This window comes from Montipora foliosa, chromosome 2 (genome assembly GCF_036669935.1).
Source record: "Montipora foliosa isolate CH-2021 chromosome 2, ASM3666993v2, whole genome shotgun sequence".
Lineage (NCBI taxonomy): Eukaryota > Metazoa > Cnidaria > Anthozoa > Scleractinia > Acroporidae > Montipora > Montipora foliosa.
In genome coordinates this window covers 8,993,805-9,018,322 of record NC_090870.1, presented here as the reverse complement: position 1 = coordinate 9,018,322, position 24,518 = coordinate 8,993,805, and the positions used below count along the sequence as shown (strand labels likewise).

At 42.8% G+C, this 24,518-nt stretch overlaps 1 protein-coding gene across 1 annotated transcript in view; it reads right to left on the bottom strand.

The window, feature by feature from the left end:
- LOC137991153 (uncharacterized) overlaps positions 1 to 24,518 on the bottom strand; it is a 67,689-nt gene that overhangs the window by 25,156 nt on the left and 18,015 nt on the right. Inside the window, 7 exon segments of the mRNA XM_068836268.1 lie at positions 4,862 to 5,051; positions 6,598 to 7,137; positions 7,967 to 8,606; positions 8,889 to 10,200; positions 10,276 to 10,465; positions 10,708 to 17,479; positions 17,482 to 22,781. Coding sequence (XP_068692369.1) covers positions 4,862 to 5,051; positions 6,598 to 7,137; positions 7,967 to 8,606; positions 8,889 to 10,200; positions 10,276 to 10,465; positions 10,708 to 17,479; positions 17,482 to 22,781 — 14,944 coding nt within the window.

Here is a 24,518-nt window from a genome sequence, read left to right as displayed (position 1 = left end):
AAAACCTCAGCCGACTTGAGCAAGTCTGTAGAAATGAGTGCAGTAGGCCGAGAATCAGGAATCAGTTGTGGAGAAAGTACAAAATGGAAACCTAGGGGGTCGCAGTTCTGATTGAAGAACTGAAACAGCGTATCAGTGCAAAACCTCATAAAGTCAAGCGATACAATAACCGAATTTAGCAATACCTGCACAACCGGTTATTGAGATTAACCAGAGGCAGTTTTACAAAGAACTTGATGACCCACAGGGAAGATACCAAACGATCCCTGATGCTAATGAAGCCAGAGAGTTTTGGAGTAATCTTTGAGACCGGCCAGTGGAAGACAGAAGAGATGCTGCTTGCTTAAATGACCTAAAGGGAAAGACCCAGGTAGAACAACAAGATGATATGACAACTGATATTGAAAAGCTACGAGCAATTTTAAAGAAGATCCCAACTGGAAGGCTCCCGGCAATAACGATAACGTACAGGGATTCTGGTTGAAGAGCATGAAGAAACTACATCAACGGATGGCGTTCCAGCTGCTAGAATGCCTTGATGGAAGGAGCATTCCCGAATGGATGACAAAGGGATGAACTGTTCTGCTGATCAAAGCTATTAAGAAATGGCGAAAGGGAATGCTGTGGGAAACTACCTGCCAATAACATGCTTACCCATAACGAGGAAAGTACTCACAGGGATCATAGCAGAGGCGACTTGCACCAACGTCTCCACCAGAGCTCATTGTTACCATATGAGCAGAAAGGTTGCCGAAAGGAAAGCAGAGGAACAAAGGACCCACTGGTTATAGATAAAGCAATACTTCGTGACTGCAAGCGGAGGAAAACCAACTAAGCAATTGCTTGCATCGATTATAAGAAGGCGTATGATTCTGTACCCCATTCCTGGTTATTGGAAACACTTGATCTTGATAACATCAAACGGCTAATGAGGGAAAGCATGGAGTCCTGGAAAACACAACTAAAAACATGTGGTAAGGACCTTGGTGAGGTGTCCATCAGGAGAGGAATATTCCAGGGGTATTCATTATTCCCTTTGCTATTTGTGATTGCAATGCTACCTCTCAGTAGTGTTCTGAACGAATCAGCAGCAGGTCACCAATTCAGTACGAAAGAGGGGAGGATAACTCATTTATTGTTTATGGACGATCTGAAATTATATGGAAGAAATGAGAAGAAAATTAACTCACTTGTACATACTGTCCGGTTGTTCTGCAGTGACATTGGTATAGATTTTGGAATCCAGAAGTGCGCAATGATGGTAATGAAAAAAGGGAAGCTCGTTAGTTCGGAGGGCATAAGATTGCCTGAAGGAAGAATTATCCGAAGTATTGGAGATTATGTTGAAGGTTATAAATATCTGGGGGTGTTGGAGGCCGATGACATTATTCATGACGAAGTGAAGAGAAGTATGAAGAAGGAGTACAGTAGGAGAGTGAAGAAAACTTTATCCTCAAAGTTAAATGCTGGTAATGTTATAAAAGGCTATTAACAGCTAGGCTGTATCTCTACTTCGGTACAGTGAAGGAATAAAAAACAGGGCAAAGAGTGAGCTTGCTGAATTGGAGCATAGGACCAGGAAACTATTAACCATCCATCCAACGTAAGCCGTCTGTACTTACTAAGGAGAGAAGGAGGTCGTGGGCTAATTTGTGTTGAGGACGCCATAAATACTGAAGAAAGAAATATCAATGTGTACATCAGCCAGAGCCGGGAACGTTTGTTGAGAGCTGCATGGAAGAGGAAGAATGTCGATAAAATTGAAACACCAAAGGAGTATAAGCAAAGTTAGAGGGAAAGAACTGAGGACTGGTCTGGAAAGCAGCTGGATGGGCAGTTCAAGAGAGAGATAAAGGACCTATCTGGTGTTTTCTGGAATTGGATAAGAACTGGTGAACTGACGAAGGAAACAGAAGGGCTTATTGTTGCCGCGCAAGACCAGGCACTAAGAACAAACGCCGTAAAAGCCAGAATCGAAAACCAAAATGTATCATCCAAATGCAGAATGTGTGGTAGTCACGATCAAACTGTGCAGCCTATGTTGTGTAGTTGCTCCAGGCTTGTGTAGACAGAATATAAAAAGAGACATGATGTTGTTGAGCGGGCCATACATTGGGAGTTGTGCAAGGAATATGGAGTTGAGTGCAGTGACAAATGGTATGAGCATTCCCCCAAAAGCGTAGAGGAGAATGAGGAAGTAAAACTGTTGTGAGACTTTACCATCCAAACAGATCGTGAAATCCATCACAGAAGGCCAGACATTGTAATTCAGAAAAAGAAGGCAAAGGAAACAATCCCGGAGATAGCAACGTACTGCAGAAAGAAACAGAAAGGTATGAAAAGTACCAAGACCTGGCAAGAGAGATTAAAAGGATCTGGAAATCAAGGACAAAAGTGGTGCCAGTGGTAGTAGGTGCATTGGGTTCAGTGTCATAGAATCTGGCAGGCCACCTGGAGCAACTAGGAATTAAGGACCGAACAAGAACGATGTAAAAGTCGGCACTCCTCGGATCGGCACATATCCTCAGAAAAGTACTGGAAGTCTAAGGTCTCGGGATGAGACTTGACTGGATATTTCTCCACAGGGAAAAACCCTGTGCTTAATTCTACATAATATAATAATAATAATAATAATAATAATAATAATAATAATAATAATAATAATAATAATAATAATAATAATAATAATAATAATAATAATAATAATGATAATAATAATAATTGGGACCTATGACTATCCAAGGTTGCTTACCTGACGGTCAACTTGGTCAAGTCTGATTGATATTCAACAAGCTCGGCGCCAGATCCCATTCGTGCTTGCCTGGCCGTGGGACCAACGCACCAACGTCTCCACCAGAGCTCATTGTTACCATATGAGCAGAAAGGTTGCCGAAAGGAAAGCAGAGGAACAAAGGACCCACTGGTTATAGATAAAGCAATACTTCGTGACTGCAAGCGGAGGAAAACCAACTAAGCAATTGCTTGCATCGATTATAAGAAGGCGTATGATTCTGTACCCCATTCCTGGTTATTGGAAACACTTGATCTTGATAACATCAAACGGCTAATGAGGGAAAGCATGGAGTCCTGGAAAACACAACTAAAAACATGTGGTAAGGACCTTGGTGAGGTGTCCATCAGGAGAGGAATATTCCAGGGGTATTCATTATTCCCTTTGCTATTTGTGATTGCAATGCTACCTCTCAGTAGTGTTCTGAACGAATCAGCAGCAGGTCACCAATTCAGTACGAAAGAGGGGAGGATAACTCATTTATTGTTTATGGACGATCTGAAATTATATGGAAGAAATGAGAAGAAAATTAACTCACTTGTACATACTGTCCGGTTGTTCTGCAGTGACATTGGTATAGATTTTGGAATCCAGAAGTGCGCAATGATGGTAATGAAAAAAGGGAAGCTCGTTAGTTCGGAGGGCATAAGATTGCCTGAAGGAAGAATTATCCGAAGTATTGGAGATTATGTTGAAGGTTATAAATATCTGGGGGTGTTGGAGGCCGATGACATTATTCATGACGAAGTGAAGAGAAGTATGAAGAAGGAGTACAGTAGGAGAGTGAAGAAAACTTTATCCTCAAAGTTAAATGCTGGTAATGTTATAAAAGGCTATTAACAGCTAGGCTGTATCTCTACTTCGGTACAGTGAAGGAATAAAAAACAGGGCAAAGAGTGAGCTTGCTGAATTGGAGCATAGGACCAGGAAACTATTAACCATCCATCCAACGTAAGCCGTCTGTACTTACTAAGGAGAGAAGGAGGTCGTGGGCTAATTTGTGTTGAGGACGCCATAAATACTGAAGAAAGAAATATCAATGTGTACATCAGCCAGAGCCGGGAACGTTTGTTGAGAGCTGCATGGAAGAGGAAGAATGTCGATAAAATTGAAACACCAAAGGAGTATAAGCAAAGTTAGAGGGAAAGAACTGAGGACTGGTCTGGAAAGCAGCTGGATGGGCAGTTCAAGAGAGAGATAAAGGACCTATCTGGTGTTTTCTGGAATTGGATAAGAACTGGTGAACTGACGAAGGAAACAGAAGGGCTTATTGTTGCCGCGCAAGACCAGGCACTAAGAACAAACGCCGTAAAAGCCAGAATCGAAAACCAAAATGTATCATCCAAATGCAGAATGTGTGGTAGTCACGATCAAACTGTGCAGCCTATGTTGTGTAGTTGCTCCAGGCTTGTGTAGACAGAATATAAAAAGAGACATGATGTTGTTGAGCGGGCCATACATTGGGAGTTGTGCAAGGAATATGGAGTTGAGTGCAGTGACAAATGGTATGAGCATTCCCCCAAAAGCGTAGAGGAGAATGAGGAAGTAAAACTGTTGTGAGACTTTACCATCCAAACAGATCGTGAAATCCATCACAGAAGGCCAGACATTGTAATTCAGAAAAAGAAGGCAAAGGAAACAATCCCGGAGATAGCAACGTACTGCAGAAAGAAACAGAAAGGTATGAAAAGTACCAAGACCTGGCAAGAGAGATTAAAAGGATCTGGAAATCAAGGACAAAAGTGGTGCCAGTGGTAGTAGGTGCATTGGGTTCAGTGTCATAGAATCTGGCAGGCCACCTGGAGCAACTAGGAATTAAGGACCGAACAAGAACGATGTAAAAGTCGGCACTCCTCGGATCGGCACATATCCTCAGAAAAGTACTGGAAGTCTAAGGTCTCGGGATGAGACTTGACTGGATATTTCTCCACAGGGAAAAACCCTGTGCTTAATTCTACATAATATAATAATAATAATAATAATAATAATAATAATAATAATAATAATAATAATAATAATAATAATGATAATAATAATAATTGGGACCTATGACTATCCAAGGTTGCTTACCTGACGGTCAACTTGGTCAAGTCTGATTGATATTCAACAAGCTCGGCGCCAGATCCCATTCGTGCTTGCCTGGCCGTGGGAGGAGTAAAATCAACGGTGAAGCCGTCAGATGAAGCCTTGGTGACACGTCCGGCAAAGGAGATTGCTTTCACAATTATTAGATATTGAGCACCGCTTTCAAGATCTAATCCTGTAAAAGTAAAAGGTATTCCAGTATCACAACTAATTCTCTTTGGGAATTGGAGTGTCCCATCTCCCTTGCAGCATAGCGTTCACAGGAAAGTTGTCGGAACCAGAATTATTACTTTTTCAAGTAAAAGGCCGATTGTCACTCAAAAGACATTCCGCGCTTGTCTTGTTGTTTTGAAATAGTTCCAGCGTTTTGGTAGGGTGATTTTCGGATTTTCCGTCTGTGTGCGAAATTCAACGCATTGCGCAATGCCTTTGGGTGAAAATGGGCCTTCCGTAGAAAAAAGCAGGTTTTGGCCTCAATGTCACTAGGATTAGTGTTGATGGGGTCCTGAAAAGCTCAGCCGATAAATCACATTGAAATATCAGGCGATGTGTGTGTTCAAAATTTACAGCATTCAAAACAAAATTGTTTTAGTTGTGTTGGTGTTAGGGCTCATATTGGCGTTTAACGGGTTTGAGCTTGGTATTTATCTTTTGTAATTCTCAGGTAAATGCAGACCTTACAAACGTTCAAAATGCCACTAAAAGTCATTTGCACCAAGAAGATGGACAAAATAATAGAACTGAGGGAATTTCATGAGATTGTTTAAATCGCACTGCGTACGCTATTCAGTCCATTCTGGCATGTGCTACAACTGAAATACTACAAACCTTCACACAATATCTGAAATCAGAAAATAAGGCGAACTTACAAATAAAACTCCTCAAAGGAGGGGACTGCATTTTGCCTTTACTTTGGCCGAAATTCCGACGAGAAGTCGATCTTCAAGATATTACAGTACACTTCAGACGTGCACGGATGAAATTCTGATTTTAACATTTGTGTGGAAAGAAATGAAATTAGAATAAAATTTCCAGCTTATAATCACGAATGGAAAACCGGAGGCGGGTACTATCGAATATTAAATGCTCTCTCAGGGTTCGCACGAGAAGGCAAGCTAGAAGCTAAGTCCCCGCGTAAAAAGGGTAAATGTGTAAATTGGTAGATAAATTGTAGGGGGAATCAATCTCGATTTGTTCAACGGAACGCGCAAGGCGGTATCGGTATTGCTTAAACGGGCGCGCAAGTGGTATTGGTATTGTTCTACATGACCGAAGTGTTTTAGGAGTCACGAAGTCGAAACTCGAAAGGAGAACCAAAGTGCTGTTCGGGTTAGCGATTGAAAAATCAAACATTGAAGCAGATCTGAGGCAAATCGAATTACCTTGCTCAGAAATTGATTTTGCCGGGACACAAATCAGACACAGGGGGAAGGGACGATTTGTCAGATGCAAATCGGAAACAGGGGCGACATGTTCAGCACATAATTTAAACGTATCTCAACTGCCTTTCATACTATCTTAGGCGGGGGAAGATGTAGTGAAAACTATTACTAGTTTTAGCATAGGATGGTGTTCGTTAGCATCGTAAGAAGCAGTTGGACATGTCCTCGCACAGGGTAATGTAGTGAGTGTCAAATTCAAAAGGTAACTCCTCTACCCTACCCCCCTACCACTCAAGCTTTCATCAAAGTAAAGTGTGCAAAAAATCTTCAAAAACGTACCTGTAATGGTTATGTTAGTAGCTTGTCCTATTCCACTGAAGGGTTGTGGACACCACGACGAGTTCCTAGCATCACATAAAGCAACTTCGTACCACTCAATCCCAGACTCCAAGTCCTCAAATCCAAACCATCGTGCGTTAACATCAGCCTCGCCGTTCAGATAATCAACATCTAAACCAATTCCATCCATCACCGATCCCGGAATTGGAGGTGTGTCGTCAACTTTTACGCCATTTGATGTAAGGGAAGTCGTCAAGCCAGCGCTGTTTGTCGCGTTAACTGTTACGAAAAAACGTTGACCGTTTTTAATCGGCTGAGCGAGAACTTGGAGAGCTGAAGTACTGGTTGGCGTTACAGATGTTTCTTCGACCAAGTCGCAAGAACCGGGTGAGGAACCTGAGCACCATGTAATTTGCACCACGTTGCTTTCCAGATCTTCAAACGCAGTCCAGTGAGCTGATATATTGTATCTGCTTTGTTGAAAGTCAATGTCTTCGCCTTCTACAAGGCCTTCAAGAATTTGGCCGCCATTAGTGGGTGCTAAAAAAAATTAAATAACATGCATTGGGTTTTCTTTGGTTCATTGGTCTATTGTCACTACCAATCATTGGTCCAACAAAAAGCGGTCAAATCAGAACACGCCAAACCCCTTAAATATATATTTTTTCATTAACTAAGAGAGAGCACCAGAAAACTACGGGTACGAATTTTTGCTTTCATATTTACAGTTTTAAACTGTGGATTTAGTTAGCAATATCTGATAAGGAATAATTCCCTCTCGAGATGAGTGTGAAAAGGTTGCTCTTGTTATCATCAATGTTGGCGACTTTTATGATTTACCAGAGTCGTTAAGATTTGTTATAGGTTTGGGACATTGATGGAAAACTGTTCCAAGATAAGAACATTAAACAAACGTAGTTTATTTACAAAAAATAACAAACAAATTAGAAGTGCATCAACTTCTGTCGACTCTACTTGAGCAATTATACAATGCTCAAAAACGCATTCGTAATTCATGGGCCAAACAGCCTATCAAAACACCGAAAAACGTCACATGCATCAGCTTTATATCCTGATAAAACACTCCTCGTTCGTACTTTTTATATAAAAAATACTAATAAGGCGTAGCTTGTTTTTCTGATATGCTAATATTCTCCTCTCACAATTTAAACCATTGTTCTGAGTCCAGAGGGAGTCCTACTAAAAACTCGCCGCATGTGTTTTATAGGGTCTAAAAATACTCGGACACGCAGGTCACGCCTCTTTTTGTAAAACCCCAATAAAGCACTGCTGCTCTTTTTTTTTTTTTTAACATTACTCCGTATCTAAAATAAGAACATTGTATAATAATAGAAACGGTCCCAATTACCTGTCAAGTCGACAACAACTCCAGTAGAAGATGTGGCGTCACTTATTACACCAGCGTTGTTTTCTGCTTTTACGGTCACAAAATACGTTTCGCCTTGTTTGAGCAGCAGACCACTCTGAGTATAGCTCGTAGAGTTTCCGACATTGGTAAAGTTCACGACGTTACACATGCTTGGCTGGGTCCCGACACAAAGATAATAGTTTCGTATACCGCTCTCTTGGTCCAAGAATCCACTCCACTCGACCGAGATCTTCGAGTACGTAAATATCTGCCCTTCGTTTTCAGAAGGGGGATTTTCCACGTGGATGACCTGGCCTATACTTGGAGCTGTTGAGTCAACGACGAAACCATCCGATAACATCTCGCTAGATCGTCCAACAGAGTTCGTGGAACGAACTCGAGTAACATACTTCACTCCTTCCTTGCACTCTAAATCAGCAATGCAAATCATCTTGGAGTTTTCTACATCAAAGTTCAGCAACAAGCAGTCGTTGATGTTGATAGCAGAACAGACTGAAATCTCGCTTTTTAACACACCGCTTTCGTCGTCCACTGCCTTCCAACTTGCGCAGAAGGTGTCCTTGGCGGTGACATAGTCCTTATCAACTTTAGTTGAATCATTGAGCTGCAAGTCAAAGACCTTAAAAAGACCAAAAGAGTAAGTGTGAAAAACTGCTTGCTTTGCCGAATATGCCGTGGCACGAAGTAGAGGGTTTCCTTTTGTGTATTAAATGCTTTTCGCATTTAGTCTCTCATGCAGAGGCTAAACGTTTTAACGTTCTAGTTCAAAAGGGATTTACAAAAACTAGCAGTCTTTCCACTACCACTAGTTTCACCGTTTCCTTTCGTAAAATTTCCGACTACAACTTTCTTAGAATTTTGTTTTCTTTTCCTCATGGAGCAATAACATCAGTTATTTTACCTGTGATAATAATGGAGCGGTGCTATCGACTTCTACCCCATCAGAGGACTCCCTGGTAACTGCACCAGCACCGTTGTAGGCACCGACAGTGACGAAGACAACCATCCCTGTTGCTAAGGCTGGGCGAATCTGTTGTCCAACACTTGTGCGGTCACCGACATCCGTTTCGGAGATGATGTCACAAGTTCCTTTGGTAGCGCCAACACACCACGTGTATTTACTGATATCGGATTCTTCATCTCGAAACTCGTCCCAGTTGGCGTAGATATACGTGTCATCTGCTTGGAAATCAATATCCTGAGTTGTTTGACCATCCCTCACTGATCCACGATATGGTGGAGTGCTGTCAACTTCGATTCCATTTGAAGATGCCATTGTGCTGTAGCCTGCCTCATTCGTAGCTTTGACAGTGACAAAGTATGTCCCAGTGTGATTCAGAGTCAAGCCACTTATTGTACCTTTCAGAGTGATGCCTAGATTAACAAACCCATTCACGTCACATTTATCTTGCTCTGTTCCCACGCACATTTCGTACTCAGCGATGCGGCTATTCGCGTCTGAAAATGGAGACCAGTTGGCTGAGATTTCGCTGAGAGAACTCTGTTTCTCCAAGTCAGTGAACTCGCTTAAACCATCATAAACAATTCCTGTTGTCGGTATTACGCCATCAAAAGTGAAGGGATTTGATATAGACTCGCTGTAAAGTCCCACATTATTATGAGCGCGGACAAGGAGCACATATGAAATCCCGGGTTTGATATCTAAATTTGAATTGCGTAAAGACGTCTGGAGACCTGTGTTAACAAATGGCGAGATACATTCGTTCGGTGAGCTTGCGTGACAGGTAGACCATTCAAAGTGACTTAACCCACTCTCTTTATCATCAAACCCACTCCATTCTGCGACAACCGCCTCGTTGTCTCTGAGATGTATCATTCCTGGAGTGTTTCCTACAACAATAGTACCAACTGTTGGTGCGGAACTATCAATGAGAAGTGGATTGGATGATGCTGTAGAAACCATTTGCGCACCATTTATCGCCCGGATTGTCACGTACACTATACTACCAGATGTGAGAGGATTTGAAAGGGAATAGTCCACCGAGGTAGCCTCGGGATCAACAACAGTCCATGAGACGATATCACACAACTGAGGTCCACTACCAGCGCACCATTCAACTAAAGAAACTCCACTTTCAGCGTCCGTGGCCCATGTCCAGGAAAAATCCAGTCGTCGAGGACTGCTTTGATGCGCATAGCATGAACTCTGCTTAGCACTTGCGCACGAACTAAGAGAAGAAAAGACATCGGCCGATTGTCGTCTGCGTTCGCTTTCTGTCTGAGATCGGGACAAAGAAACAACGTCTGCTGCATCAGCCTTCAGGTTAAATGAAACGTCTCCAATCAAAGGTGGCGTAACATCAACTGTAATTCCGTCGGAATAAGCTGACTCTTTCAATCCAGCTGCATTGGTTGCTTCTACAGTGAAGAAATATCTTTGACCTTCCTGGAGGATTGTTTGATGGATCGTACTTGTATCAAGGCCTGCATACGTCATTACTTGTACGTCACAAGCGCCTGCAAGGTAAGCAAAACAAATGCACACGGAGGTAACAATAAGAAAAAAAAAGTACTATTTTAAAAGTGGATTAGAAGGGCTTTGTGTAGCAGCTATTAAAAAGATCACTTTTCCATATCTGATGCATAATTGGAGTTAGAGTCGAGAACCAGAAATTTAGGGTGGATAATTTGCCGAAGAGTTGCATGTTGAATTGAAACTGACAGTAATGATAAGGACAAGTAAACAATAAATCGATTACCTTGAGCTGTACCAATACACCAATGATACTCGACTACACTGCTTTCAAAATCTTGAAATCCCGTCCAGTGAGCAGTTAAGATGCCGCGGTCGCTTTGATAATCGGCATCAATGAAGTCTCCACTAAATAGAGAAGTACTGTTCCCATCGACCACGTCACCAGAAATAGGTGGCGTCCAGTCCACCACCACTTGCCGCGACGTTAAAGTGGTCTTCAGACCAAGCATGTTCACACCAATCACAGTCACAAAAAAAGTAAGTCCTTCTCGGAGAGTAAAATTCACTTGGTCCAAATCTAGAGAACGGCTAAGACTGTCAACTTCTTGGAACACAAGTAGATCGTCTTCATAGGGAAAACTCCCAACACCAATGAGGAAATGACTCATGCCACTTTCCGGATCGTCTACGGACCACGTGACCACGGGGGCAGAAAGAGAGGTTACGTACAAGGTTCCTTTGCCAGTTGCTAAGGCGATTTCAATTGATTTCCCGACAGGTGGAGTGCGATCGACTACGACACCATCGGAGGAGGAACTAACATGTTCGCCTTGGCTGTTCTCAGCTCTCACAGTAACGTAATATTTTTTGCCATGTTCAAGCGTCAGGTTATGAAATCGATTGGCTGATAATCGTAAATGGTTTACTTCTTTGTAAGGCCATCTACACAAGTCTGGTCCTGACGGATTGGGAGGCTGATCCCGGATGCACCAATCGTAGCGTGAGATATCATACACTGGGTCTTTAAAGCCATTCCAATGGGCCCAAATTGCTTTGTCATCAAGTTGAAAGTCAATGTCTAATGCGGATGTAACTGGGCCATCGCGAACGACACCTGCGATGAATTTTCCTAATACGATGAATAGTCCAGGCGAACAGTCTGTTTTGTAAATACCAGCGCCATTTGTAACTCGCACACAAACAAAGTAAGTCTTGTTTCCAATGAGGGTTTGATTTTCTATAAGTGCGCCACCTACTGAATCACTAGTGTCCACCTCATTGTACAAGGTTCCTGCATTTTCCTTCATAACTTGAGGATCAGGTCCCACGGCCCAGCTAGTACTCTTAACACCACTCTCGGAGTCTGTAAAGCCTGTCCATGTGACCACTAACATTGACCCTGGCACCTCATTTTTCCTTCTGTCGTAATTCTGTGGGAAAACATATTGGGCAGAGACGACCCCAGGGTTTGGCGCTGTACGATCAATGACAACACCATTTGAAGACGTTGTGCCCGGTAAACCGGCGTTATTAATTGCGAGCAGCCTAAAAAAATAGGTTCTTCCGAGTTTCAAGGAAACATTGGTGATCCGTAAGCTAGTTTCCAAGAGTGGAACCGAAGTGAAGTTTTTGATGTCATTCTTGTCTGGCAGAGTTCCTAGTCCCCACGCTAATGACTTTATGCCACTCTCGTCATCACGAACTGTCCATTCACCTTTTAACGAATCATTTTTAGGGTAAAATTTTAGTTTCAGGTTGTTTACCACCGGTGGAGTGCTATCAATAAGCGCACCATTTGTCCAGTTTACAGTCGTCAGACCAACAGAGTTGAGCACCTCAACACCAACCGTATACATCTGACCTTCCTCGTATGTTATCGTTTGCCGGCCTCCTCCGGTTATGATTGCCGATCCAGAAGAGTTCAATCGTGTTTTCAAAGCATAAAAAGGTATAATGTGCTCCTTCGTGTTCACATTCGTAACTGAAAAACGAAACCTAACTATAGGAGATTCGTGGTCAAAACAAATCCAGGAAACTTTTCGTTTACTGGAGCTTGGGGCGTATTGAACATCTTCTAGATAGTTGCCTGTTCCATCCCAAACGTACGAACATATTGGCGGAGTAACATCAATGGTAAAGCCAGCGGATTGCATTGTTGTCTCCAAAGAGACTCCGTTTACACCTGTAACATTTACAAAGTACGTTTCTCCGCTCTTTAGTTTTTTTGTTGATTGTAATGTCGCGGTGGTGACATTGCCGTTGAAAGAAAATGATCCGTAAATGTCAGCCGAGGAAGTGGCTCCATTTCTAGCCCAAAGTCTTACTCTATACTCCTGCACAGAGCTTTCTACGTCAACGAATTTAAAACTGACTGTCACGTTTCTAGTCGAACTTTGGTAGTCGCCATGTCGAACATATGATGCATTAGGTGGCGTAGTGTCAAAAACAACACCGTCTGAGAATGTGACAGATTTCAGTCCAACATTGTTGGTGCATCTGACCGTCGCAAAGTAGCGAAAACCCAACCGAAGATGGCATCTTCTTGTGAGGGAATTGCTGTGAACGGGCACTGTCGTAAAATTCATAACATCTGATTTCCCAGGCTGCAGGCCAAAGGCAACTTCAACTGAATATAGAGACGTATCTGGATCTGCACAGATCCAAGATGCTGACAGATATCCACTGGAAGTAAACTTGAGGTCATTGTTAGGATCAACGCCATCGTGAACCGGCTTTAGAAACATGGGAGGAGAGTAATCCACTATGATACCATCAGAGGATACCATAGCACTCGGCATACCCAACACATTATAAGCAATAACTGTTGCATAATAACGTTGGCCACTAGTCAGTTCGGATACTTTAAGCTTTGAACTTGCAGCCGTGTTTACGAGGCCAACCTCTGTAAAGTCCTGAGCGTCATCTCCACCGGGAGAGGTTCCAAATGCCAGTCGATAGGAAGCAATTTTTGTTTCTTGTTCTGTGAAGTTCACCCACGAAGCACGAAGAGCAGAACTTTCGATCTGTACTTCAAGATCCTTTCCTGGTCTTCCATCAGTTACGAAACCTGTATTTGGAGGACTTGAATCCACCACAACCCCACTGGATTGTACGAATGCAACATTTCCCGCTCTGTCAACCACCTTAAGACAGGCGTAATATTTGTGTCCAGAAGTCAAGTTTAACCCGAATAAGACGTGATAGTCCGCGTTAGATGGGACGATTTCTTCCTTTTTGACATCACAGTGAGTCGACTTTTTCTTACTTGATAAACCAAGGTAAACAGTTTCGATTCCAGAAAAATCCCGAAAACCAAACCAACGAGCACGATAAAGAGAAGAATAACTTTGGTATTTAGCATCTGTGGAGCCCCAACCATCCAAAACTATTCCGTCCTTTGGAGCCTCTGAGTCGGAAAGAAGGGGTGCAGAAGATTTGATACTGAAAAGACCTGCCTTGTTGATCGCCCAAACGGTGATGTAATAAAGTCGATTGTTTTCCAAGAACGTCGAGCTGGATGCTGTCCAGTTGGCTCGCAACAAAGCCACTGGTTGGCTTAACGAAACAGTCTGAAATTCCAAAACGTCGTGAGAACCAGAGTAACTTCCTATACCAACCTTGTATGATACGACCTTCGAAAGATCATCTTCAATTTCAAAATATGACTTGAAAGTTTTAAATTGAGCGTTGGAATATTTTTGTGCTTCTCCAAAATGACCGTGTTGAATGTAGATAATGGAGGGGGGGCTGCTATCAACAATGAATGGATTTGATGAACCGCGACTAACCACTCCTGCTCTGTCCTTTGCTTTAATGACCACTGAATATACTCCATCGTTCAAGTCAATGTTGCGTCCTGAAGACCGCACCTTCCCGGCCGCTTTAAATGGCGCAACAAGATCATCAGACCCTAAAGATGACACCGATATACCAAAATTTGCCACACCACTATGAACATCGTAGAAGCTATCGTTGCTACATTGACTTTTATTAAGAATTCCAGGGGCACTTCTTTCGTCCACAGAACACCAATTCCATCGTGCCCACACCGCCTTAGTTATCCACTGGTACAAGACAGGGGGACCAGTCAATCCAGTGACGATTTTTCCAGCGTGTGGAGGGACAAAATCCACAATGGCACCATTGCTGGTTCCATTTGTGCACATTCCAACGCCATTGCAGCCCATAACCGACACAAAGTAACGTTGACCACTGCTTAGGAACAGTCCTGACAGAGTCATGCTGGTTTGTGAACCAACCGACTGGAACTCTCTAATGTCCGTTAGCCCAGGTCTGGTACCAAGAGCAACACGATACTCTACCAGACTACTCTCCTTATCAGAAAAGGCTTGCTCCCAGTGAGCGCTTAAAGTGAACCTTTCACTGGTGTAATTTTTGTCTCTTCCTTGTACGCCATCCTTAATGTATTGATCAGCAACTGTAGGTGGGGTTGTGTCGACCAGAATGCCATCAGAGGTGATCGTTCTCTTTAAGTTAGCTCCATTTATGACCTTCACTGTCACATGGTATCTTACTCTGGGTATTATCTTTATGTCCGTGAAACTAACGAAGACCATCCCATACTGCGATACGTTATGTGTTAAGAATTCAACGGACTTAAATGGCCTGACATCGTCTCCGCTCGGATACGTTCCAACTCCCACAAGTTGTTCACGAATGTTACTTTCCTGGTCTAAACATTTCCATTTCGCCTGAATATTGTTTAAATCTCTGACAAAGTCTACATCAGATAGATCTGTTTCATCCAGAACATCAAGAACTTTTCCCTCACAGGTAGGCGGTGAATTGTCTGGAATGAATCCATCTGTCACAACTACTGCCTGTAGCCCAGCTGCATTAGTTCCACGAAGTACAAGCCTGTACGAAGCTCCTGCTTCAAGAGAAAGTCCATCCATTAGAGGCGTCTGTTGGGTGATGGGTATTCCCACAAAAGGTGTGATATCGTGGCCAGATACACTTACAACCTTCCATTCATATTTTATAATTGGACTCTCTGGATCTGTAAAGTGTTTAAACTTTCCACGGGCACGCCGTAATGAAGGAAGATATTGCGCATCTTGTTTTCCGGCGCCATCTTGAAAATTGCCCGGAATGGGCGGTGTTGTATCAATCAAGATGCCATTACTGCACATCACCGCTTTGAACCCAATTGCGTCCAATACAAAGAGGCGCGTGAAGTACGTGTGATTATGCTTCAAATTTAGACCAGAGACCTGAACTGATGTTGAATCTCCAATAGGAGTCATTGGGACAATGTCTGCTTCACCTTCGTCTAAGGTACATGGGGTTTCCGAGGACACGCCCCATTTTGCGGCAACAACGTCTTGGATATTGCTCCCAAGATGAAAATTCATACCAATGCTAAATGTATCCCACTGATAATCGGTATCTACGGTTTCAATAACACCATCATAGACATAGCGTATCTGCGGCCCTTTTCGTCTGGCAACAAGCTTACAATTAACTGTAGGACTGTCCATTCCACGGTCATTTGTAGCCATCACGCTGACATACACATCCCTACCGTGCATGATTGGTAGATCGTCAACTTTAAGGCTCAAGGATGGCTCAATCCAGGCAGAAAAGTCATCACCAGAACCCTGAATAGAGCCGATTCTCACATGATAGCTGTTGATTTTTGTATCTTCGTGAAATCCATGCCACTGGATAAAATACTTAGTATCTGACACTTGTCTTGCTGAGCACGATCCATCAGCAATGGGAGGTGTCCCATCTACATCCTCTTTGCAGTTGGTAAACAGTGTCCTATCGATTGCACTGGCTGACCACCACCACTCTGCCAGCGTCTTCCTGGAGCACCATCTGATCCTTATGCTGCATCCAAACAACCAGCACCTGATTCGAATGCATGTTCGGTATCGATACCACAGCCAAATTCGAATACGAAGCGGAGTCATTCGAAGTTTCAACTCGATGCAAGCCTTTAATGGCCACTTGTCTATCTTGATTTGCAGATCTGGTACTAAAAATGTTTCCAGGATTCTTGCCTCGATAGTAATTCCAGCTTCAACGATAAATACAGACAGGGCCGCGCCCGCATAAACAGAGACCCATGCACCTGGAATAAGGCCGAGTCTAAAAGCCTTGTCGCCCATACAAACTTGCCCATGGTAATCCACAACATAATACCCGCCAGCCCCTGCAAAAAGTCTCACCGGTATACCAAACACTGGTACGATTTGAGAATATTCTGGCATGAATTGCTGATATCCTCGTAGCAAATTCCCTCGAAACAATGTCATGCAGGATCCTGGGTCTGTAACCATCCTGCGCAAGCGGTTCTTTCTATGCTCTCTCTCAAGTTGATCAGAGTAAATATCGGATTCTAAGAGCAACTGATAAATACTTCGTTTGCGGTTATGGCCACATAGCATATCTCCAAAAGGAAACAGCTTTCGTGGGCGCAAGACGTAATCATTCATCACTTCAAAGAAGAGGCAGTTTTCGTAGATTCCAAATGTGGTGTTCAGAATTGGCAACCTTAGATAAAAGTACCTGTCTTCAAGGTCACCACCCATGAGTTCTATATTCTCTTTCTCGGAATAAGTGCCACTGGAGAAGGCAACTGCTATAACTTCACTGTCCACACTGTTAACAGACTCCAAGCCAGAAGGAGTTCGGACTACTCTTTCTAACGTGTTTTCTCCTGTTTCGTCACTAGTCAAGGCATGAAACTCAAGCTTACATTGAAAGCCAGCAATCATCGCGCACTTTGATATGCATGCGAATTCACCACCGAACTGTCTCACAATCGCCATCCCTTGAGCATTTTTTCCAATGCGAATCACTCTATCGGGCGCAAGACCAAACGATGCTAGATCCCCATTTGCAGAGAGTTTATAACCGTAAGCCCTTTCACCTTCCCCGTTTGTTACCCACAAAACATTGCTTGACTCGTCGTACGAAACGGAAGTTGCTTTACCTTCCACAGATACGGTATTTAAAATTCCGACCCAAGACGGTGCCTGTGTTGACAAAATGCTTGTTATGCTAGATTTTCTCACCGAGTAGATATATTCTTTGATTCACTGTCACTGATCCAAATATAATCCCGAGCAACAGCGACACCTCCAATCTTCACTGATAATGGGGCACCTTGGCTTCCAAGCTGAATTATCTTCTTGACACCTAAAGCAAAGGTGGTAACCACGAGGAGTGATGCCCTGCCTTTGTTGCTCGAAACACCGTGCATGCCGAGAATCACTTCGTTATTAGAAAGCTTCGAAATCCCCTCTACTTTATAGTCGTCAAAGAGTCCTGGTGTTAGCCAGCGTCCGCTCTTTGTCATGGACGACAGATCATCAAGATGTGGAAACTTCCAAGTGAAGATGGTGTTCAAGTAAAGGGATGATGATCGTCTAATTGATCTCAGACACACTTCTTCAGAGCAGTAAGGTATCTCATTCCAAGGCTTGTATTTCGTCAAGTCAAGACCACGCTGGCGCAGCTGAAGCTTACTTAGAAAGTCAGTAACTTTATCCAAGAATCCGTTAACTTTATTAACAATGTCCGTGAACTTGGAAACATATTTATTAAGGTACGGTTCCACAACATCACTGAGCTCTCCAGTCTCGGCAAGGATATCGACAATTGGATTTTCAAATGATTTAGTCACGTCTTTCAACTGATCAGCATACCGTGAAGCAGTCTGGGTAATGGTGTCTAAGGCCTGTAAGGCGTGGTTAATGTTCTTTGTTTTTTGCCACAGTTCATAAGACAATTGAAGCTTGGCTCTCACATCCCTAAGAGTTCGAATGTTTTCAAGAACGGTGTCATCGTAGACATTTTTCATAGCCTTGAAAGTATTCTCGAGCAAATCTTCCATTTTCTCTTTGATTTCTTTGGCTTGTTGGATATAATCAACTATTCTCTCTATGTGCTCTTTGCCATCCTCTATCGACCTCTTTTGAATACCGCTTCCTGCATCTTCTTCGTTGTCGTCAAGCTTGCGACCGGTGATCTTTTGGAAAACTGCCTTTACCTTTTTGACATCATCTTTGAGAGAAAAGGTTCGAGCTTGATCAATAAGAAGCTTCACAGTGTCGATGACAGCTGTAATATTGCTCACTCCTTCTTCACATGTTCCAAGAATATCAGTATATCCACTGGCTTCTTGGAAAGTACTCATGAGGAAATCAACTTTGTCTTTCAAAGCCTTTGCTTGATCTATGAAGACTTTGGAAATACAACTTCCACCCTTGACACACTTCTGTATCTTAAAATTTTTCCAGGTTTCAGGAACCATATCATAAAGAACTTTGACTTGCTTCATGAGGTCCGTGTACGGATTAATAGTGTATTTACCGACCAAAAGCGCTCTTTGTATGCAAGGCTTGGTACTTCCAAGGAATATTTTCTTCATTCGATCGCAATCCGGCAGCTTTCCAGCCGTTTCTAATATAGGCGAGAAATTGTTTGTAAAAGGCTTAAGATCAGTTAAAACTGCAATCACTTCACGCACAATGGACTGGATGTTTCTTAGTTCTCTTTGTATCTCTATGATCGGCTCTTTGATTCTTCGAAATTTTGAACGGGCTTTGTTGGCAAATTTATCTGCTTTAGTTCTGAAAAAGGCGTTTACCTCTTCTACGATGTTATAACTTCCAATTTTGCTCAGCGTTTCTGTGGCAATCGTTTTGAACTCATTGCAAACATCTCGTATACGTTGGTCAAAGTCATCTCCTAAATGCTGCCCCAAATCAAGCTTCTGAACTTCACTTTTGTAATTTTCAGCGCTGTCCGAAAAATTGATAAAATCATCAGCAACTTTCCTTGCTTTGTTTGCGTACTCAGGAAGATTTTTCAGATGCTTAAGGACTTCATTGATGGAAGTAGCAATCTCTCGAACGGCTCCAAGGAACCCTTTTCCTTTTTTGGTGTTTAATATTGACAAAAAGTCAGAGATGATTTGGGCCACACGAGATAGCTTCCCTACACGAGCTGCTAGGTTTTCCTTGTACCATGTTTCGACATTGGTGACAGCAGACTTCATTTGGGCTCCAACCGTTTTCATGTTTGTCGCCACAGGTCCAATGAAAGATGCCAGCTCAATGACGGCTTCACGAGCGCTGACTTGGACCTTATCGATTACTACCGCAGAGAAATTCGCTGTTTTTGTACACGCTCCAGTGACCTTCGACGCTGTTCCATTGACAAACTTCACGACATCGTCTGCCATGTCCTGCATATTATTTAGTTTTTCAGTAAGCTTTCGCAGAGAACCAGATATGAAGCTCTTTACTGCCAAGCTGAAGTTATGGTCAACATCAGCTATTAAGTTGTCTACAAGAATTGTGAAGTTGAGTAGTTCCGTCAATGCATTTTGTGTTGAATTCTCAACAACTTGGAGTGCCTGGATCCCTTCTTTTTCAACGTTGTTTCCAAATTCTTTGAATTCTTGCGACGAGTTCAAAGCCAGCTCGTACACGCTGCAAATCCGTTGAACGCTCTGTCTAGCAAATTGCTCTAATGAAGGTCCAAGTTCGTGGAAAAAATCAGTAATATCACTGATGGCTGACACGTTCTTAAACTGAAAGTCAAGCAGATTGCGAAGACCGTTTAAGAGGTCTTGCAAGATTTCTGAAGGACTGGTAGAATTAGCGTTACTTCTACCTCCCAGGAGTCCTTTGAACAATTTTCTTAGATCGAAGCTATTATCAGGCAATATTTCTTGAAAGAACTTCTCAAGGTTAAAATCTGGTAGACTAAACTGTTTGAGAAAATCACTCAGCTTCTTGAAAATTGCCACGAAATTCTGGAAGTTGAGCGACTTAAGATTTAACTTCAACTTCAAGCTTACTCTCCAATCAAAACGAAGACCGAAGTTAAAACGGTTTCCTTGGTAAGGTGGAAAACGGGAGTTCATATCGTCCAGTTGCATTCTGGGAAATCGGATCCCTTCAAGAAAATCCAGCAGCGAGGAGATGTCCAAGAAACGATTTGCAAATCGTATCAAATTCAGACTTACTTTCTGAAAAGACTGCAGTGATAATGAAAAGCGAATGGAAAACTTGAATGGAAACTGCCGAAGGAATCCGTCAGGTATGGACACACCCAAGGAATTAAAGTACTCTCTGATTTTATCCAGGTAAAGATGTGTGGATGCCGAGCGAAGACTGTCTAACAGATGCCTTATGTTGAAGCCTCCAGGAAGATTGTTGGGCAAGTACTTGCTTATGTTTCCAAAAACACTGAGAATTTTGTCTAGTGCTCCAATGACTTTGTTAAAGATGTCATCCACACCAGTCAGTCTTCCTAGAGTTAGTTGAATTTTATGTATTTTGTTTATAAGCCATTCCCAATCCTTGACTCGGTTTACTACATCTTTGGCCAGCTGGATAACTTTACTTAAAAGGTTTATTGGTCGGAGTGGCTGGACTAGGTTCTGAACAAACTCAACCAGTTTGTTGACGAAGTCTTTGAATTTGTCAATGTACAACGGTAGATACCCAGCAAGTTTGTCTTTAAATTTATTAATTTGTTCTGCGATTATGCTTGTGATGCTATCAAACTGCCTCAGCAACTCGTCTCCAGCATCCGCAATGGCGTGAATTAGATCCTTCGGAAAATCGTTCTTAAAACTAGCCGATGCCCTAAAAGCCGCCTTTCCTCTAACAACATTGAAACCGAACTTAAGAATATGAGCTCGAATATTTGCGAAGTTGTCCAGATTCACCTCAAATTTTCCACCAAAGATGCCGATCCTCAGGCTAACTTGGTTCAAGAACTGTATGATTGATTCTGCACCAAGCCATTTTCCACCGAATGTCTTAACCCACCGCTTTGTACGACCAAGAGAGAACTCTCTTGGACGGAGAAAAGGGAAAAGGGCACGTTTTTGGCGATGTATGATGCTACGTTTTTTTCGAAGGTAGATTGCCTTGGGATGGTCACCATGATTCTCCAAAAACTCGTTTATCGACGAATCCAAGGTTCCATTCTCAGAGGAGGCCGCTATGGCATGTTCCAAAACTTGAACCACTGAATCGCTGAGATTCTGGTGTCGCTCCACGAAAATATTGACAACTGCAGCTTTCACATCATTGTGATCGTCAGCGTGTAGCGTGCGCATCAGGTGCTCATTGGTCAGACCTGCTGGGAGCTTTCTCATGGCTGTAATCACCGCTGATCGGATACCAGAGTTATCATGGTTAATGTGTTCCAGGACAAGAGGAAGTCCAGAAAGATGCCCAAGATTCCCAAACGCCCAGATGTGGTCTCGCAACTGTGTCTGGTGTTCCTCACTTTCAGGATGGTAAAGACTTGATTTATTCTGGTACCTATTGTGCACCATCTGAGCGACAGAATCGCAAAGCGATTCATTGTATCCCGCACTTTTCGCTCTCGCAGTCAGACCACTTAACACCAGCATTGCAGTAGCTGTTACTTCATCTCCTTTTTCCTCTTTGGTCATCAGCTGGGACAGTGCATCAAAAAGCCTCACGTGGAGAGGACCTTCCGGTAAATAGAAAATTCCAATCAACAGGGCTTCATACTCTTCCTTGCTTAGAGATCTCGGATATTCTTCAGTCACAGCTTGTGCTAAGGCATTCTGCGCTCCGTACTTGCCATGTCCTGCTAGTGCAGCTATATATACTGTCCACGACGTCAAGTTTTGATGACTGCGATCCTGAACGAGTCTCACGATCGTGCGAAAGGTACTCTCGTCATCTTTAACCATACGGTGCAACTCATTAGAACAATCACCAATGTCACGTTCTTTCATGCTCTTGTCAGTAAAGCATCGCAGCACGACATACAGAGGCCTCACTCTCTCTGTTTTCTCTCCACCCATCTTGGACCATTTTATCTTTTCAGTTTCCGTGAACAATAAACTATCACTAGTGAGTGATTGCACTGCGCTAAAACTCTCTTCCTTGATGGTTGAGCGCTTGGTTCGTCCGTTTTTAGTCTTCGAACAAGATCGCAATGTTAACTTGCTATAGCCACTCGCGGACATCTCAATATCTTGGTCTTGACGTTGAAAGCCTTCAAAATTATCTGCCCTAGGATGACCATTGGCCGGCCTGAAAGATGCTTTTGTAGATCGGTGAACTTGTTTCACTTTGCCATCTTCTAAATGAACGTAGGTGCTGTGCTCCGACTGCACTTTGTGCTTCCCTTTTGCTGGCGTGCCATCAGCAAACTTTGTGTAGTCGCGGTTTGTCCAGGTACGGCGAATGTAAGCATGGGTATCATTGGAAGATAGGACATCGTAGTGTGTTCGAAAGATGCCAGAATCATCGTGTTCTTGTACCTTAAATGCTTTGGATTTATGAGCGTCTTTCAAGTTGAGCTGGAATGACCCTGCTATTCCTGGTTTTAAATGGGAAACAAATTAAATAGCATGAATCCCGGCCAATCTTAACTCCACGACATGCGAGCGTAACAATCTTTTCCCCTTAGGATCTCAGAGTCTTGTACCGTGTCCCGTTGTTTCACTAAACGTTGTAAACATATATAAGACCTTTAGATTCTAGAACGGTAACGACTACTTGTAGAAGATTTCTCATTGAACAACAGTGAGCGTGCGCAAACCCTCGTCATTTTAGAACGAGGTTTTGCAAAAATGCCTTGGACTCAAAACAAGTCACCAACACGATAGCAGTTTTCACATTTTTCGATCAGGCAATAAGAATAACTGAGCCAACCTATGCTACTAACAAAGAGCAAGATTAATTGTCAGGGTTATCAATTTTCTAAGTACTTTCGCTTTAAACGGGCATTAAAATCTCGTACTCGTTCTCGTCCTAGAATATAAAGGTCACTAATAGCTGAGGCCCTTCACCACGGCAGTGAAAAAGCTCAATTCAAATCCCTCGTACTCGTTCTCGTTCTCGTTCTCGTCCTAGAATCTAAAGGTCCCTATTAGCTGAGCTCATGTAGTGAAAATGCACCAATTCTACAATTTGAATCCTAACAGGATAGCAGGACAATTGTTACCGCCGAAACTTAGTTTCATGGCTTAGCTCCCACAAGTCTAGTAAAGCTTGATAGTAGGGCTTCCAAACTAGCTAGTAATCTCGACCCCGGCAAAGGTAAACGGCGGAATTTTTCCGAGTATAGCCCAGAGCTGTCAATAAAGACTTATAATTAAAAGAGGACGGCCCTGAAAGTGCGTTTGCTCACTTAATTGAGCCGGAAGGAAAAACGCTCTTTCTTCGGCGAGGACTCCATGTCGTTTCATCAGATTAAGCGCAGGACTGGGAACTATTCAGTTCCAGGCGTTCCACGAGTTCCACACCATTCGCACGAACAATTTTGTGGTAATTTCTCTTGTTCAATCTTCTTAAAATATGCCATCAATTCCACTCAAAAGGGGGAAATGAATGCCTTAAAGGTTTCTTCGATGATAATTTAACAAGTGTTATATTTTTTATCTTGATTGGTAGTAAAATGAGACGAAAGTAGCCGGCTGTTTTGGCCGGCTACCGGCTCTTATTGACAGACCTGATTACCCGGGTCACGACTGAAAAAAACATCTCTTCATTTCATTCATGGGGGTAAACACGTAACCAAGAGAGAGATTTTAAATGTCTTGCAAACATCGTTTTCCGGAGGTCCACAAAATAGTTTTCAATTATAAAATTTAGAATAGTGTGCTTTCGGATTAAGTTACCTACTTAATTTGAAGTGGAATCACGCTTTATTTTTTTAAAAAATCATGAAATAATGACTGACGCAACATTCCCCCTTGTCACACGGTGGCCACATTGTCCCGGGAGACCAAAAAAGCTTTGTTTTACCACGCCAAGCCTCGCCCCCATGATTTCCACTGCGAGGCTTGGCGTGGTAAAAGAAAGCTCTTTTGGTCTCCCGGGACAACATCGCCGCCGTGTGACAAGGGCGAATACTGGCTACGGCCCTGCAAACAAAGAGCATTATGGTATTTTCTTAACTGGCCTATTCGCTATTTTCCATTCACATAATGTAATTCGTTTTGGGGGATTCTTTACATGAAAACAATACAAGTTATTTACTCTTGTGACTGAATCATGCTTCAGTGAACTGATGCAAATGAGAAACTGTATTATGGGATTTGTGAAAATTGTG